The following is a 12,760-nucleotide window of genomic DNA, read 5'->3' as shown; positions in this document are numbered from 1 at the left end:
TACATTCATCAGGTTTAGTCATTTCTCTAAAGCTTCTCCTGGTGGTTTAATGCCACCCCCTGACTTTAACACTGAAGAGCATGAGCTAGAATCTGTTGGAACAAAGGCTTTATTGTTGTTAAAGAGCAAGGCAGGTATTTTGTAATCCTAGCACTTAGTGTGCTATTTCAGGTTAAAATATAACAAAACAGTGATTTTTCTCTTTGTGTAAAATAGGGTGCTAGCAATGGTGGCCTTTAACTCAATAATTAAAGCAATTAATTTTACATTTGTGAGTGTTAGAGGAAATAAGATGTAAGATAAAGTGAAGAGCCTACTAGAATTTACAAGAAAGCAGATTTGCTGTGGAATTTTTAAAAAAACAGGAAGGGATCAGTGATACTGTTAGCAGCATTTAGCAGCGTCTCTAGAATTGGATGTGTTACCAAACATCTGGCTGCTGGTGGACATGTGTGTGTATTTGTGTGTATTTGTGTGTATTTGTGTGTGTGTGTGTGTGTGTGTGTGTGTGTGTGTGTGTGTGTGTGTGTGTGTAGGTGCAGGGGGGAATGTCTTTTGGCACAATAGTTAAGAATGAAGTTCTTCATACCCAGGGGAGGTGTAGTGGCAGGAACGTGAGGTGGCTGGTCATATTTGTCTGTACTCAGGAAGCAAACAGCCCATAGGAAGTGTGACCCAGCTTTAAAACCACAAGGCCTATTCCTAGTGACCCACTTACTCCAGTGAGGGTCCACCTCTTAAGCATTCCACACCCTTCCAAAGTAGTACTAGTGCATGGGGACCAAATGAACCCGTGGAGGATTTTTCTTGGGTAACCGAGGGGAAATGGCGTATTGTCTCTGTTCCTGTGTGTGAGGTTTTGTCAAATCAGAATGAACTGAGTGTTATCTGTATGTGTGTGTTTTCCCTGCATCCCACTCACAGAGTGGCAGTTACACCCAGAGCCTCCCCCTTGTAGGCAAGTGTTCTATCCCTGAGCTGTACTGGTAGCTCTCTACGGAAGACTGTAAGGGAGAGTTTCTTCCTTTTTGGTTTCATTCCATTTTAATCCTGAAATGTTTCATTCGAACAGTTGGCATTTTGTTCGTTACTCGTGCCATTTTGTTTCCTTGCAGAGATTTTGCACAAAAATTGGCCAGTGCTCTAGCACATAATCCTAACTCAGGACTTCACACGATCAACCTCGCCGGGAACCCGCTGGAGGATCGAGGTACCGAACCATACATAAGATCAGGAAGGCCAGAGGTGTAGGATCCTAGGGTCCTAGTTTATCCAGGCCTGGGCATAGTGCCAGCTTCACTTTAGCCACCTGGAGCCCTTGTCACACCTACCCAGTCTTCCACACGTACCTGGAGGCCTCTCCATACCAACCCTCCCCACATGCACCCGGAACCTTCTTCACACCCACCCAGAGTCCTTCCCACACCTACCAGGAATTCTCCCTAAACCCAGGTGGAGTCCCACCCACACTCACCCTAAGTCTTCCTTATCTCTGGTCAACAGAAGACAACTTTCCTTGGGGCGGTAGGACTCAGGGTCCCTCTGCTTTTGCTCACTGCTGGTGGAGACCACTCCCAGATCCAAGAGAATGCTTAGGTTATATCTTCCACCTCTCACAGGGTACTTTGTGATGTTAGCGACCAGCTAGAACTTGTCTCAGAAGCTTTCATTTCGTTCACATACCTCTGTGATAGGGTGACCCACTCAACATATACCCCCTAGAGCCCTTATTATTTTTTTTGAGACAAGACTAATGCTACCTTTGGGCCTCTGCCTCAGAAGTTCTGAGAATACAGGCCTGTGCATCAATACAGTTCCCAGCCCCCCTTGTAGTGAACACAGAGCCTTGTGCATGCAGGGTGAATGCTGTTCTGCTGAGTTCCATCCCCAGCCTGTGGTCTTTGTAGATAAGCTTAGAATTCATTGATTTAATAATCATGCAGTGAGCCCCTTTTATAGTCACCCATCTGTCTTGCTCTATAGGAAGCATTTAAGAGGGGGCCAGAATCTGGGTGACCAGTTTAAATTTGTGCCCACCACCCGTATCTTTGAATACTTGATTAGACTTGAACATGTGGTTACAGTGAGGTTGAAGGACCAGATTTGTGAGGAGAAAGATTTCTCAAACATGTTTGCATCTGGGGCTGAGGTATGGCAGGGTGCTTGCTTGTCATGTGTGAGTTTCTGGGATCAATCCCACCACCTCAAAACAAAAAGGGAACCCAAAGGAAAGTGTTCGTAAGTAGCAAAGGCGGATCCTGCAGCTGACCCAGGAAGGGAAGCCTGTGGTTGAGTTCTCTGTCCTGGTCTCAGAACATTGATGGATGGGGTTGGAGAAGGAATCACGCTATCTCTGGAGGGAACATTTTGTTTTCATTTGCTGCTGGAAATGTTTTCCAGCCTTATTGAGTAGGGCCTTTCATCTTTCAATGTTAGGTATTTGATGAAGATTAATTATTCAGCTGAGCTGAGGGCACCCAGGCAGCTTCACATTCACTTTCTGACTGGGATGCTGCTGTGTGTGGAAAAGGATTCCTTTGTAGCATTCACACGGGAACCTCAGGGGTAACTTCCTTCATCTGAAGTAGGGAGTCTGAAGGAAGGTGGAAGCTGAATCCAAAACTAGGTCACATGGCAAGCAGCCTAAGCATGAGCCCAGGCTGAAAATAAAGACATGGGGCTAGTGTGTGGGGTTCTCTGGGGTGTCGTCATTTCTGCAGGAAAAGCAGCCGTGCTCTCTACCAGCTCTGTTAGAAGTGGCAGCGTGGTGAGTGTGGCGATGTGGAAACTGTTCCCAGCACCTCCAAAGTCAGGGGAGCTGTGTTGGGTTTGTTTGTAAGATGGGGGGTGGGGGGGGGGGGGGGGGGTCTGGCTGTATTTAGCTACTGACAGGGCTGGATCAGTAGAGGGAAGTAGTCATGTCCCTAAGGAGGTGAACTCCAGAAGACAGGTGGGTTAGCAGGGCACTTTGAGTCATTAGGAAATGGAAATTAAAGGCACAATGGGGTACTAGTTCATAGCCAGTCATCTGGCTGTGACAGAAATAAATGTATTTGAGAGGGTACGGAAAGGACAATGCTGCCATTGCTGGTGGGAATGGACAAGGATGCAGCCATTTGGAAACTTGAGAGAGGTTTTTAAAAGGTTAAACAAAGATGTTCCAAAGGACCTAGCAAGTCTACTCCTGGCTATCAAAAAAAAAGAGGTGGTCTGCACAAAGACTCTGATGTAAGCACAGGTTTAGAGGAGCAACACACACACACACACACACACACACACACACACACACACACACACACACATGTGGAAGCAGCCCAGTGATCATCAATGGATAAATAGGATGTAATACACTTGGATAAATGGAAGTGGTACATTTGTCCCAGCATCAGTGTGGTTGAACCTCAGAAAGGAGACACACCTAGGAGACCACAAGTCAGGTTGTGGGCCTGGGAGAGCAAAGAATGAGTCTCAGGCCCTTTATCTCCTGTCCTGTATCCTTCATGTCTCCTCAGGTACTGTTTCTTCTCTCAGCACCTCACCTTGGAGCCCCCGAAACCCTTTGATGTAACTCACTGTACTCTGCTTGTGCTATAGCTGAGTGTGGGCAGTTGTGCCCTGCTCCTGGAGCACCCACTGCCTGTCACTCTCTCTCCATGCCTGCTTCCTCTAGCCCTCCCTTAGACACACAGCATCTAGTGCAAGACTTTTCACATGCAATAAGTACTTCCCTTAAATGGAGTTTGATTGAATTTGACTTCATTCTGTTTTGAAAAGTTTGCTTTTAAAAATTGCACTTGAAAGTCATGGTGAAGTTTATAGAGGGGTCTTTTGTGCGAATGAGGGTCTGTGCTCAACAAAGATGCTTTTCCCTCCACCTTCCGACCTCAGCGATGCTGCTTTGTGCATGTTTTCATCCACCGGCACCAACTGTGTCTGCTACAGATACAGTTGCCATGGATCATTGTGAGTATTGTTCTGCTATTTGCTCACCAGACCTCCAGTGTGTATTCTGTCTACATTCCCTCCAGTTTGGACACCTAAAAATATTTTTGCAGCCTGAGACTTACCCATTTCTCCTCCAAGTTCATTCATTGCTGTGTTTGCCACTGCCTTGGCTGGCTGTCAACACCTACTTCACTCTTGGGGTTGAGCCTTTAGAAACAATTTTCATTGTCTTTTTCTTTTAGGAGAGAGAGGGGTGAGGGGGACAGATGTGTGCATATAGACAGAGTCTCACTGTGAGGGAGAGAGGTGTGTGTATATAGACAGGCATCACCATAAGGGGGAGAGGTGTGTGTATATAGACAGGCATCACCATAAGGGGGAGAGGTGTGTGTATATAGATAGGCCTCACCATGAGGGGAGAGGTGTGTGTACACAGACAGGCATCATCATAAGTGGGAGAGGTATGTGCATATAGACAGGCATCACCATAAGGGGGAGAGGTATGTGCATATAGACAGGCCTCACCATGAGGGGAGAGGTGTGTGTATATAGACAGGGCCTTGCCATGTAGACCAAACTGGCTTCAAATTTGGAGCAAGCCTTCTGTCTCTGCCTCCTGAGTGCTGGGATAATGTGCTGGGATAATAGTGCTGCTGATGTACCTCTGCTCCACAGCTGGAATGGAATTGATTCTTTTTGTTTAGGCTAATTATCAAATATGCTTGGTAGTTTTTAAAAGCAGAGGTAGGAATATCATAGGAAATTTAGCTATGTGTAAAATATTTATTGAAATTTCAATCTCGAGAAAAATAACTTTTGTTCCTTCTTTCTTGTCCTCTTTATTTAGTTTTGAGACAGGGTTTCATGTAACTGAGGTTGTCTTTGAACTCCTGTTTGTCCTGCCTTTACCTCCTGAGTGCCGGAATTATAGGTGTATGACACCATGGCAGCAATTCTGAACTTTCCAATAACAATGATTTGTATTTTTGTTGTTGTTGTTTTTGTTTTTCAAGACAGGGTTTCTCTGTAGCTTTGGAGCCTGTCCTGGACTAGCTCTGTAGACCAGGCTGGCCTCGAACTCACAGAGATCCGCCTGCCTCTGCCTCCCAAGTGCTGGGATTACAGACGTGCACCACCACCGCCTGGCCAATGATTTGTATTTTAAAACAGTCGAAACCTGGGGTGGGCTGCAGGGTCAGAGAGGAGGATCTGTGACATAGAAGAGAGAGCCTGGGACAGTGATGACCATTTACAGGGAAGCTCGAACCTAAGGCAGACAGGATCTCAGTGTGTTAAGAGACCAGAATTGTGAGGCATTAAACACCACGTGGAATTTGATTTTGCCTCTGAACCTACTTGGCCGCTCTCAGGCAGAAAATTTGTCTGTTGGCTTTGTGATATGAATATTGATACAGTGAATCCTGGCTGTTTACAGCATGGACTACTGTGGGGTGTTTACCCACCAACCCCACAGCTCCCCAGAGTTTTCTTGAGTGTGAGCAGCAGGAAATGTTAGATAGAAGGATTTAGATTGTGGAGATAAACAGATAGAAAATAAAGGATAGCCTCGAGAGGGCCTGGAACCTTTTCCAATGGGCCGGACTGTCTCAGCCCCAGGGTATTTATAGAGATGCCAAGGTGTGAAGCAAAAGACCTCCTCCCCCAGCACAGCCAAGTACAGACCATCTCAGACACCTGTACTCAGGCTCGTGGCCCTAATCATCCTCTATGTGGACCTGCTGGGTAAAGCCACAGGAACCTGAAAACAGGCTCCCACAGACTGCTTGTCATACCAGAGTCTAAGGACAATCTGCAGCCTTCGGATTATCATGGGCTTGTGGAGAAGGACATAAAGTGTGATTTAGTGAGCAGAGGGAAAGAGTGTCTGGGTAAATGCACCAGAGGCTGTTATAGAGGCATGACGGTTGTCACCCTCATCAAAGCAACCGTGACTACTGGCACGAGATCGAAGAGCAATGGGGGGGCATCTTTGTGAGTCAGAGGCAGGGAATCCCAGTATGGCCCTTTCTCTATGTGGTATGAAATGGGGTGCCTTCTACTGTAGAGACAGCTGCATTGTCCTTGCTATGGGGAGTAAGACCCCTAACTGAGGCTGAGCCATCAGAAGGAGGAGGGTGGGGAGGTTCCCAGAGTGGCGGCAGCCTTCTCTGGTATAAAGTGGCTTGCCTGCGAGATTAGGGGACCCTACTGTGTGAGTATGGAGATTCCCCAAGAAGAGTTGAAGGTCTAAGGCAAATGTTGCAGTCTTGGAGAGCATCACTAAGAGCGGCAGTGCCAGCCAGCTCCCACGGAGTTATGCAGCTCTTGCTCTATGTATTGAGACACTCATCTGAGGCAGAGTTGGCTATCCAGAGGGAATATTTGTGTGAAGGAAGAATTAGATTGGGAAGAGGCTATGTTTCCAGTACTCCCACCCTGGTTGGGTTCTGATTTGTTGGGTAAATTCAATAAAAGAGGCCAAGAGATGGAGGTGTTGGCTTGCCACTTCTTATGGCTGTGAGGCAGAAAGGAGAAAAGAAGATAGATTAGATAGATGAGCTTTGATGAGTCCTTTTGGGATCCAAAACTGTGGAACCCATGAGGGAAGTTGGATGGTGAAGAGGAAGAAAGTGAGTTAGAAGTGATGGATGACACTCCTCGGGTGAAAAGAGAAAGATGTAATCCATGATTCAAATGCAGTTGGGAGCTTAACAGCAGCCTATTGTGAGAGACTACTAATCGGGAAATATATAGTACCTGAACTGCTTAAATTGGAAAAACCTTTTAACAAACAACAAAACTCTCCAGCCTTCTCATGAGGCTGCCGATTATGGGATTGATGATGTCAGTCTAAGTGCTACAGTAGCAGAGAAATTGAATAATATCACCACACAGTCCTCCGGGAGACAAAGGCTGTACAAGGGAAATCATCCATGGCAGACTGGCTCACAGGAGCTATTAGAGACACTTGGCCATCCTCAGAGGTCCCACGGTCATCAGAGTCTGTAGGACAAGAGACAGGCACTGCCCAGGAAATTGGGCATGGGGTGTTCACTAGAGAAGTTAATTCATGAAGGACAGTGAGGCAGGGCTGGAGCTCTGGTGACATTTCTGAACCCCATGGTGGGCATTATATTATCTTTTGGAGGTAATATAGTCATGTAGATCATGCCCATTGGCAATTGTGAGCACATAGAACAGGAAGCCAAGCAGAGGGACCTCTCCTAGTCACTTGGAAGCAAATGTGAGTCAGGAACTGTAGAATCAAAATTGATAGACGCTCAGCTGTGGTGCTGGGGAGTCTTTGGAAGGCCTTAAAGCGTGACCAGCAGTTCACCACAGGGGTAAAAGAAACAGAACAGAGAGGCACAGATGGCAGCCCTTGGTACAGAGGAAGATCTCTAGGGGTGGTATCTCCCCCTCCCCCCAGCTGCTTCCCTAATGAGATGGCCAGGGTCTTCTGCAGGCTAATGGAGAACATTGTGAATTTATTATTTCTAAAATATTTAGGGTACAGGATATGTGTAGGACCCAGGTGTGCTGTGGTTCCTGGTGACCCCAGGAGCCTCCAAGTCCATGAGTCAGCTGATGCATGAGGAACTAGAGCTGTGAAAGTGATTATTCTTGATCTAGGGGTTGGCAGCTTTCGTCCCTGAGTATGCTGTGTACATTCATCTCCCTTCTCCCCAAATACAGCTTGTGTGCCCATCTAGGGGTCCTCTCAGCAGCTTGGTGTGGCTTGTGGAGAGGCACTGGCCAACTGCAACTGAAGTACAGTGCTAGCTAGGAGTCTGCTGACTCCAAGGGATGGATATCTGGAGCAGCCCTGATAGTGGGAAATGTCCAGGATGAATCAGGGGATCAGCTCAGGGAGAATGTCCTTGGATTATGGATAGCTAACTAAGGTGGTACTTAAATCCATGCTCCTGTACCAAAACATTGCTCTTCTAATGGACCAACAGATACAAGTAATAGAATCTTTTCACGCTTACATTTTACTTTGGTATCACTTTAGTTGCTGACTCCTGGGATTAACTGACACTTCCTTGAAAGAGCCAACAATGAACTTTCAGAGGAGAATAATCACCTAGCTATGGCACCTTCCTCCAGGACCCAGGGCACATGGGTGGGGGTGTAGAAGAATGTAAAAACCAGAGGCAGGTACAGGGTGCTGTGAACTGTTACCCTTCCATAACGGCTGTTGTTCCATTAGAGCAGCTGTGACTGCTTACAAGAGACCTTCAAGATAGGGCTAGTGACACTGTCTCCCAAAAGGGGGCATGCAGGGAGAATAGTTATTGGGCCCTTTTCAGCTTATCTACCACTCTCTTCTGCATCTCCCAGCTAACTGTATCATTTCACCCTAATTACATGGCCTTGTGGTCATGGGAGATGTTAGAGTACATGGAGGGGGGGGATATGCTAAAGAGGGGGCTCTATCTATACAACCATGCGAAAGTCATTGTCCATGCTGCTCAGAAACACCAGATCTTTCATAGCAATCCCCCACTCCTGGTACCAATTTCTATCTTAGTTAGGACTTTTATTTTGTGATAAAACACTAGGCATAAGCAACTTTGGGAGGAAAGGGTTTATTTGCCTTATACTTTCACATCACAGCTCATTATCAAAGGAAGTCGGGGAAGGTACATGCATGGAGGCTGGAACTGAAGCAAGCCATGCTACTTCCTGGTCTGCTCTCCAAGGCTAGCTCAGCCTGCTTTCTTATGGCACCCCAGGTCCACTGGCCCAAGGGTGGAACTACCCACAGTGGGCTGGGTCCTCTCATATCAATAACCAATTAAGATGATGTCCCGTGGACTTGCCCACATGCAATTTGGAGGGGAGCATTTTCTCACCTGGGGGGCCCGCATCCCAAATGACTCCAGCTTGTGTTCAGTTGACCATACACTGTCCGTCACTCCCTCCTTCTCACTGGACTCCATTTACTGGCCCCACACCGATGGGTGTGAGAACTCCGTGTTGTCTGTCACTTTGTGATGCTGACTGCAACTCTGCTTCTGCGTCCTGAAGTGACATGTTTTCCCGGAAGCTAGTGAAGCCTTTTGCTCACTTCATCTTATTCCCTAAGTATGGCAGTCTCCTCTTCCTGGTGAACTTCCAGTTATATAGTTTTATGTGTTTTTAATTAAAAAAAAAAAAAAAACAACTTAGTCTAGCATAAAAGTAATGAGTTTTATTATGGCATTCCTTTGGATTTTTTTGAGACAGTGTCTCAGTCTGTAGCCCAGGATGGCTTCAACTTCTCAGTGATCCCCCTACCACAGCCTTACAGGATGAACTACTTGCCTACTAGCTCAGTTCAGTTCATATGATGTCAGTGTGGTCAGGTTCATCTTCTTCCCTTCATTTTACTACAAGTTTGATTATTTAACTGAAAGGTGATTTAGATTCCCACCTAATGCTGTTTATTTTACAAGTGTTGACCCGAGGTACCCAGTGTTTCTCTTCTGGACATCCTTGGTGGCTCTGATTTGAAATAGCTCTTGGGATTGTTGTTGACTTCTTTGGGGGGGGGGGCTTCTTATCTCCTGCCTATCCCTGTGTATCAGGTTTGAAGTTGTGGTACATGGGCTCGATTCTGGGCCCCCAACTGTTGACAGGGTTGTGTCAGACAGGTCACCTGACTTCATGTCTCAGGAGCTGGCTCATCTTTAGAATAGTTAATAATGAGAATGTCCACCAGGAGGATGTTCTGAGAAGGGAGGAGATGGTCCACAGAGTAAGAGCAGCCTGTGGCTGTGCATCCAGGAAGTCCCAGTCTTCCTGCCTCTACCTGATGACAGAGGATGTGGTGCAGATATTCTCACTCATGCCTTAAGGGCGAGGAAACTGTTGCATCCTTAGGTGTCTGGGACAGTGATGGAGGAGACTGTGTGTGCAGACTGCCTCCTGTGATTTCCTGCCTCACTGTTCAGGTCAGTGGATCAGTGTGCTGTGCACGGTAGGTTTGAATCTGGCTATACAGTCCCCTTCAGAGGTAGAATTAAGCAGTTCTGTGCTGTTTGAACAAGTTAGTTTGTTCCATTATATGTCAAAGGAGTTTCTTAAACCTTTGCTCTAATGATTCAAATGTCAAGTTTCTCTGTGGCAGATATAAAACAGTGCTTTCTGTGATTGGTCATTTTAATTACGTTTACTATCCTCATTGTTAAGTAGAGTGAAGCAATACAATACTTTTTAAATGTCATAGGTCTGAATTTCAGAACATAAAAAGGTAAGTAGGTTGAGTCCGGTTCCTTTTCACCCACCAATATCCCTTAACTTTCAAATTCTTTCTTCTTAATCTGTTTTCTTTTTCCCTTTCTTCCCTTCCCTGCTAAAACCTTCATTTTCTGCCTTTCTTTCTCTCCTTCCCTTCCTGCTCTGTTGCTCAGGGCCCCGTGGTCCTGTAGGGGCCCCGTGGTTCTGTAGGAGCCCCGTGATCCTGTAGTAGCCCCATGGTCCTATAGGAGCCCTGTGGTCCTACAGGAGCCCTGTGGCCCTATTTGCCTGTTGCCCTACTTCCCTGTGTCCCCTGTAGCCCTGTATGTAACATTGTTGCTGTATTTCCTTAGAGGCCTGTAATCCTGTTGCCCTGGGATCCTGAAGCCCTGGTGATCTTGTAACCCCTGTGACCCTTTCCCCCTGTAGCCTGGCTTTCCTTGAACTCACTCCATGGTCTGGTCTGGTATCACTCATGACGATCTTCCTGCTTCCATCATTTGAGTGCATGAGCCACCACACCTGGTTTTCTTTTATTTGAAAAATAGAAACAGTTCATTTTATTTCATTCAGTTATTAACTCTGCTTTAGTTTTTCTCCACTTTCCAACAGGAATTGGCAGAAATCTGTAACTTTTTTGGGTTTAAATTTTATGAGTATGGGTGTTTTGCCCATATGTATGTCTGTGTACTATGTGCATACCTGGTGCCCATGGAGGCCAGAAGAGGGCATCTGACCCCTTGGAACTGGAGGTATAGACAGCTGTGTGCTAGGAATTGAAACTTGCTTCTCTAGAAAAGCAGCCATTGCTCTTAACTATCGTAAACCATCTCTTCAGCTCTGAAATCTCTAAATTTTAATGTGATATGATATTTTTAGAGTTCCTATCTCTATATATTTCTGTTTTGTTTTACTTTTTGAGGTAGGTTCTCCAAATCAGACTGCTCTGAAGTCATGTCTGTTAACCTGTTTCAGCTCTCCAAGGGGTGGGGGCCATGGTGATCCCTACATGCTTCATGACAGACACAGAATAGGACTTGCATTTATTTCCCTGTACCACGTTGCTAGAGCTCTGCAGGCAGAATTTTGTTAGCTTATTAACATAATGCTTTAGATTAGCCAAGGCCTATTGATCCCATTTCTCACCATGTGAATCTCAGTGACACCAAGGTGGCCCAATGTTGAAATTGTATATGGTGTTGGAAGCTTTTAAGTGCACATGTGACTAATGGGGTTAAATTTACAATGTCAAATTTAATTTTCCTGTGTATGGGAGTTAATAATGATGGACAGCAAATTAGCATATGAAACACTGTATAATTACTTTTTCATTAGATAAAAATGCTTTGAAGTAGAGGAAGCTAGAACAGTAGCATTTCGAAGGGAAATGTATACATCTTCTACATACTTTTTAAAAATCCTAGGAAGATCTACTAATAATATCTCCAATGGAGGCTTTAGGCAGTAAACGTGGTTGTAATTCACAGCTCTGGAAGCTCCGCTTTGTCTTGTTTAGTTCCAGTGGTTGAACTGAATAGTCTTGGCCCCAAGTTTCATCATGTCCCCTGTCCTTTCTGTAAAGACCTGGCTCATTTGAGGTCACTTTCTGCTCTTAAGCCATGGGAAACCAGCTTCAGCAAGCACAGAGCATCTGTGTTACTACCTTTTTTTCCTGGAAAACACCTCAGTCTTGTACCTGCTGAGACTCTGTTTTGGAACTGTGCCAAAGCAAGGGCTTTTGTGTGGTAGCTTGTGGAGTTCTCCTGGCCAGTGCCTCACTCTTCTCAGGGTAAATACATCACGTGTGTGTGTGTGTGTGTGTGTGTGTGTGTGTGTGTGTGTGCGCGCACAGTCCTCCCCGTGTGTGTGTGTGTGTGTGTGTGTGTGTGTGTGTGTGTGTGTGTGTGTATACACAAGGATGGACACATGAATAGTATTTTTCTCCTATTCTCTCCCCTCCATTCTCTCCTCTGTCCTCCTTTCTCTTTATTTTGTTGAAGAACTGTCTTTTTTTTTTTTTTAAGATTTGTTTATTTATTATGTATACAGCATGTATGCCTGTGGGCCAGACGAGGGCACCAAATCTCACTACAGATGGTTGTGAGCCACCATGTGGTTGCTGGGAATTGAACTCAGGACCTCTGGGAGAGCAGTCAGTTCTCTTATCCTCTTAGCCATCTCTCCAGCCCAAAGAAGAAGAAACATCTTAATGGATACCATATTCCACTAAGGAAGGCAGTAACAGCTTTAACAAGGACTATAGTCAGTATTTGTTTGCTTTTTTATTCTTGTTTTAAAACCATCCAGAACAATAATTCATTATAACCTCTTCCTCCTCTATGATATAAAACTATGTTTTAAAGACAGCTGTGATGACAAATGTCTGTGATCACAACATTCTGCAGGTGGGGCCAGGAGGATCAAGAGTTAAAGGCCAGTCTGGCTTACTTGAGAAAAATGTTTTTAATGATGTATTTTCTTTCATAGGCATTGTATGTTCCTCATTACTTATCTAAAATTTCATAAAAAAGATACTTATCTTTGCTTTTATTTATTTGCCTTTAGTAATTCTCCTTGCTTTTAGAACTAT

The 12,760-nt window shown here is 45.4% G+C and overlaps 1 protein-coding gene across 16 annotated transcripts in view; it reads left to right on the top strand.

The window, feature by feature from the left end:
* Carmil1 (capping protein regulator and myosin 1 linker 1) overlaps positions 1-12,760 on the top strand; it is a 289,003-nt gene that overhangs the window by 161,052 nt on the left and 115,191 nt on the right. For all 16 annotated transcript variants that reach the window (XR_004945061.1, XR_004945060.1, XM_036189086.1 and 13 more), the window contains one exon: positions 1,116-1,210. Coding sequence is in view for 14 of the 16 variants with exons in the window: in XM_036189086.1 (XP_036044979.1) it covers positions 1,116-1,210 (95 nt within the window). In the remaining 2 variants the exon portion in view is untranslated. The remainder of the gene's footprint in view (positions 1-1,115; positions 1,211-12,760) is intronic.

The sequence above is a fragment of the Onychomys torridus genome, chromosome 5 (assembly GCF_903995425.1).
Source record: "Onychomys torridus chromosome 5, mOncTor1.1, whole genome shotgun sequence".
Lineage (NCBI taxonomy): Eukaryota > Metazoa > Chordata > Mammalia > Rodentia > Cricetidae > Onychomys > Onychomys torridus.
Note: the sequence above shows the minus strand (reverse complement) of the source record. Positions and strands in the feature narration are given on the sequence as shown.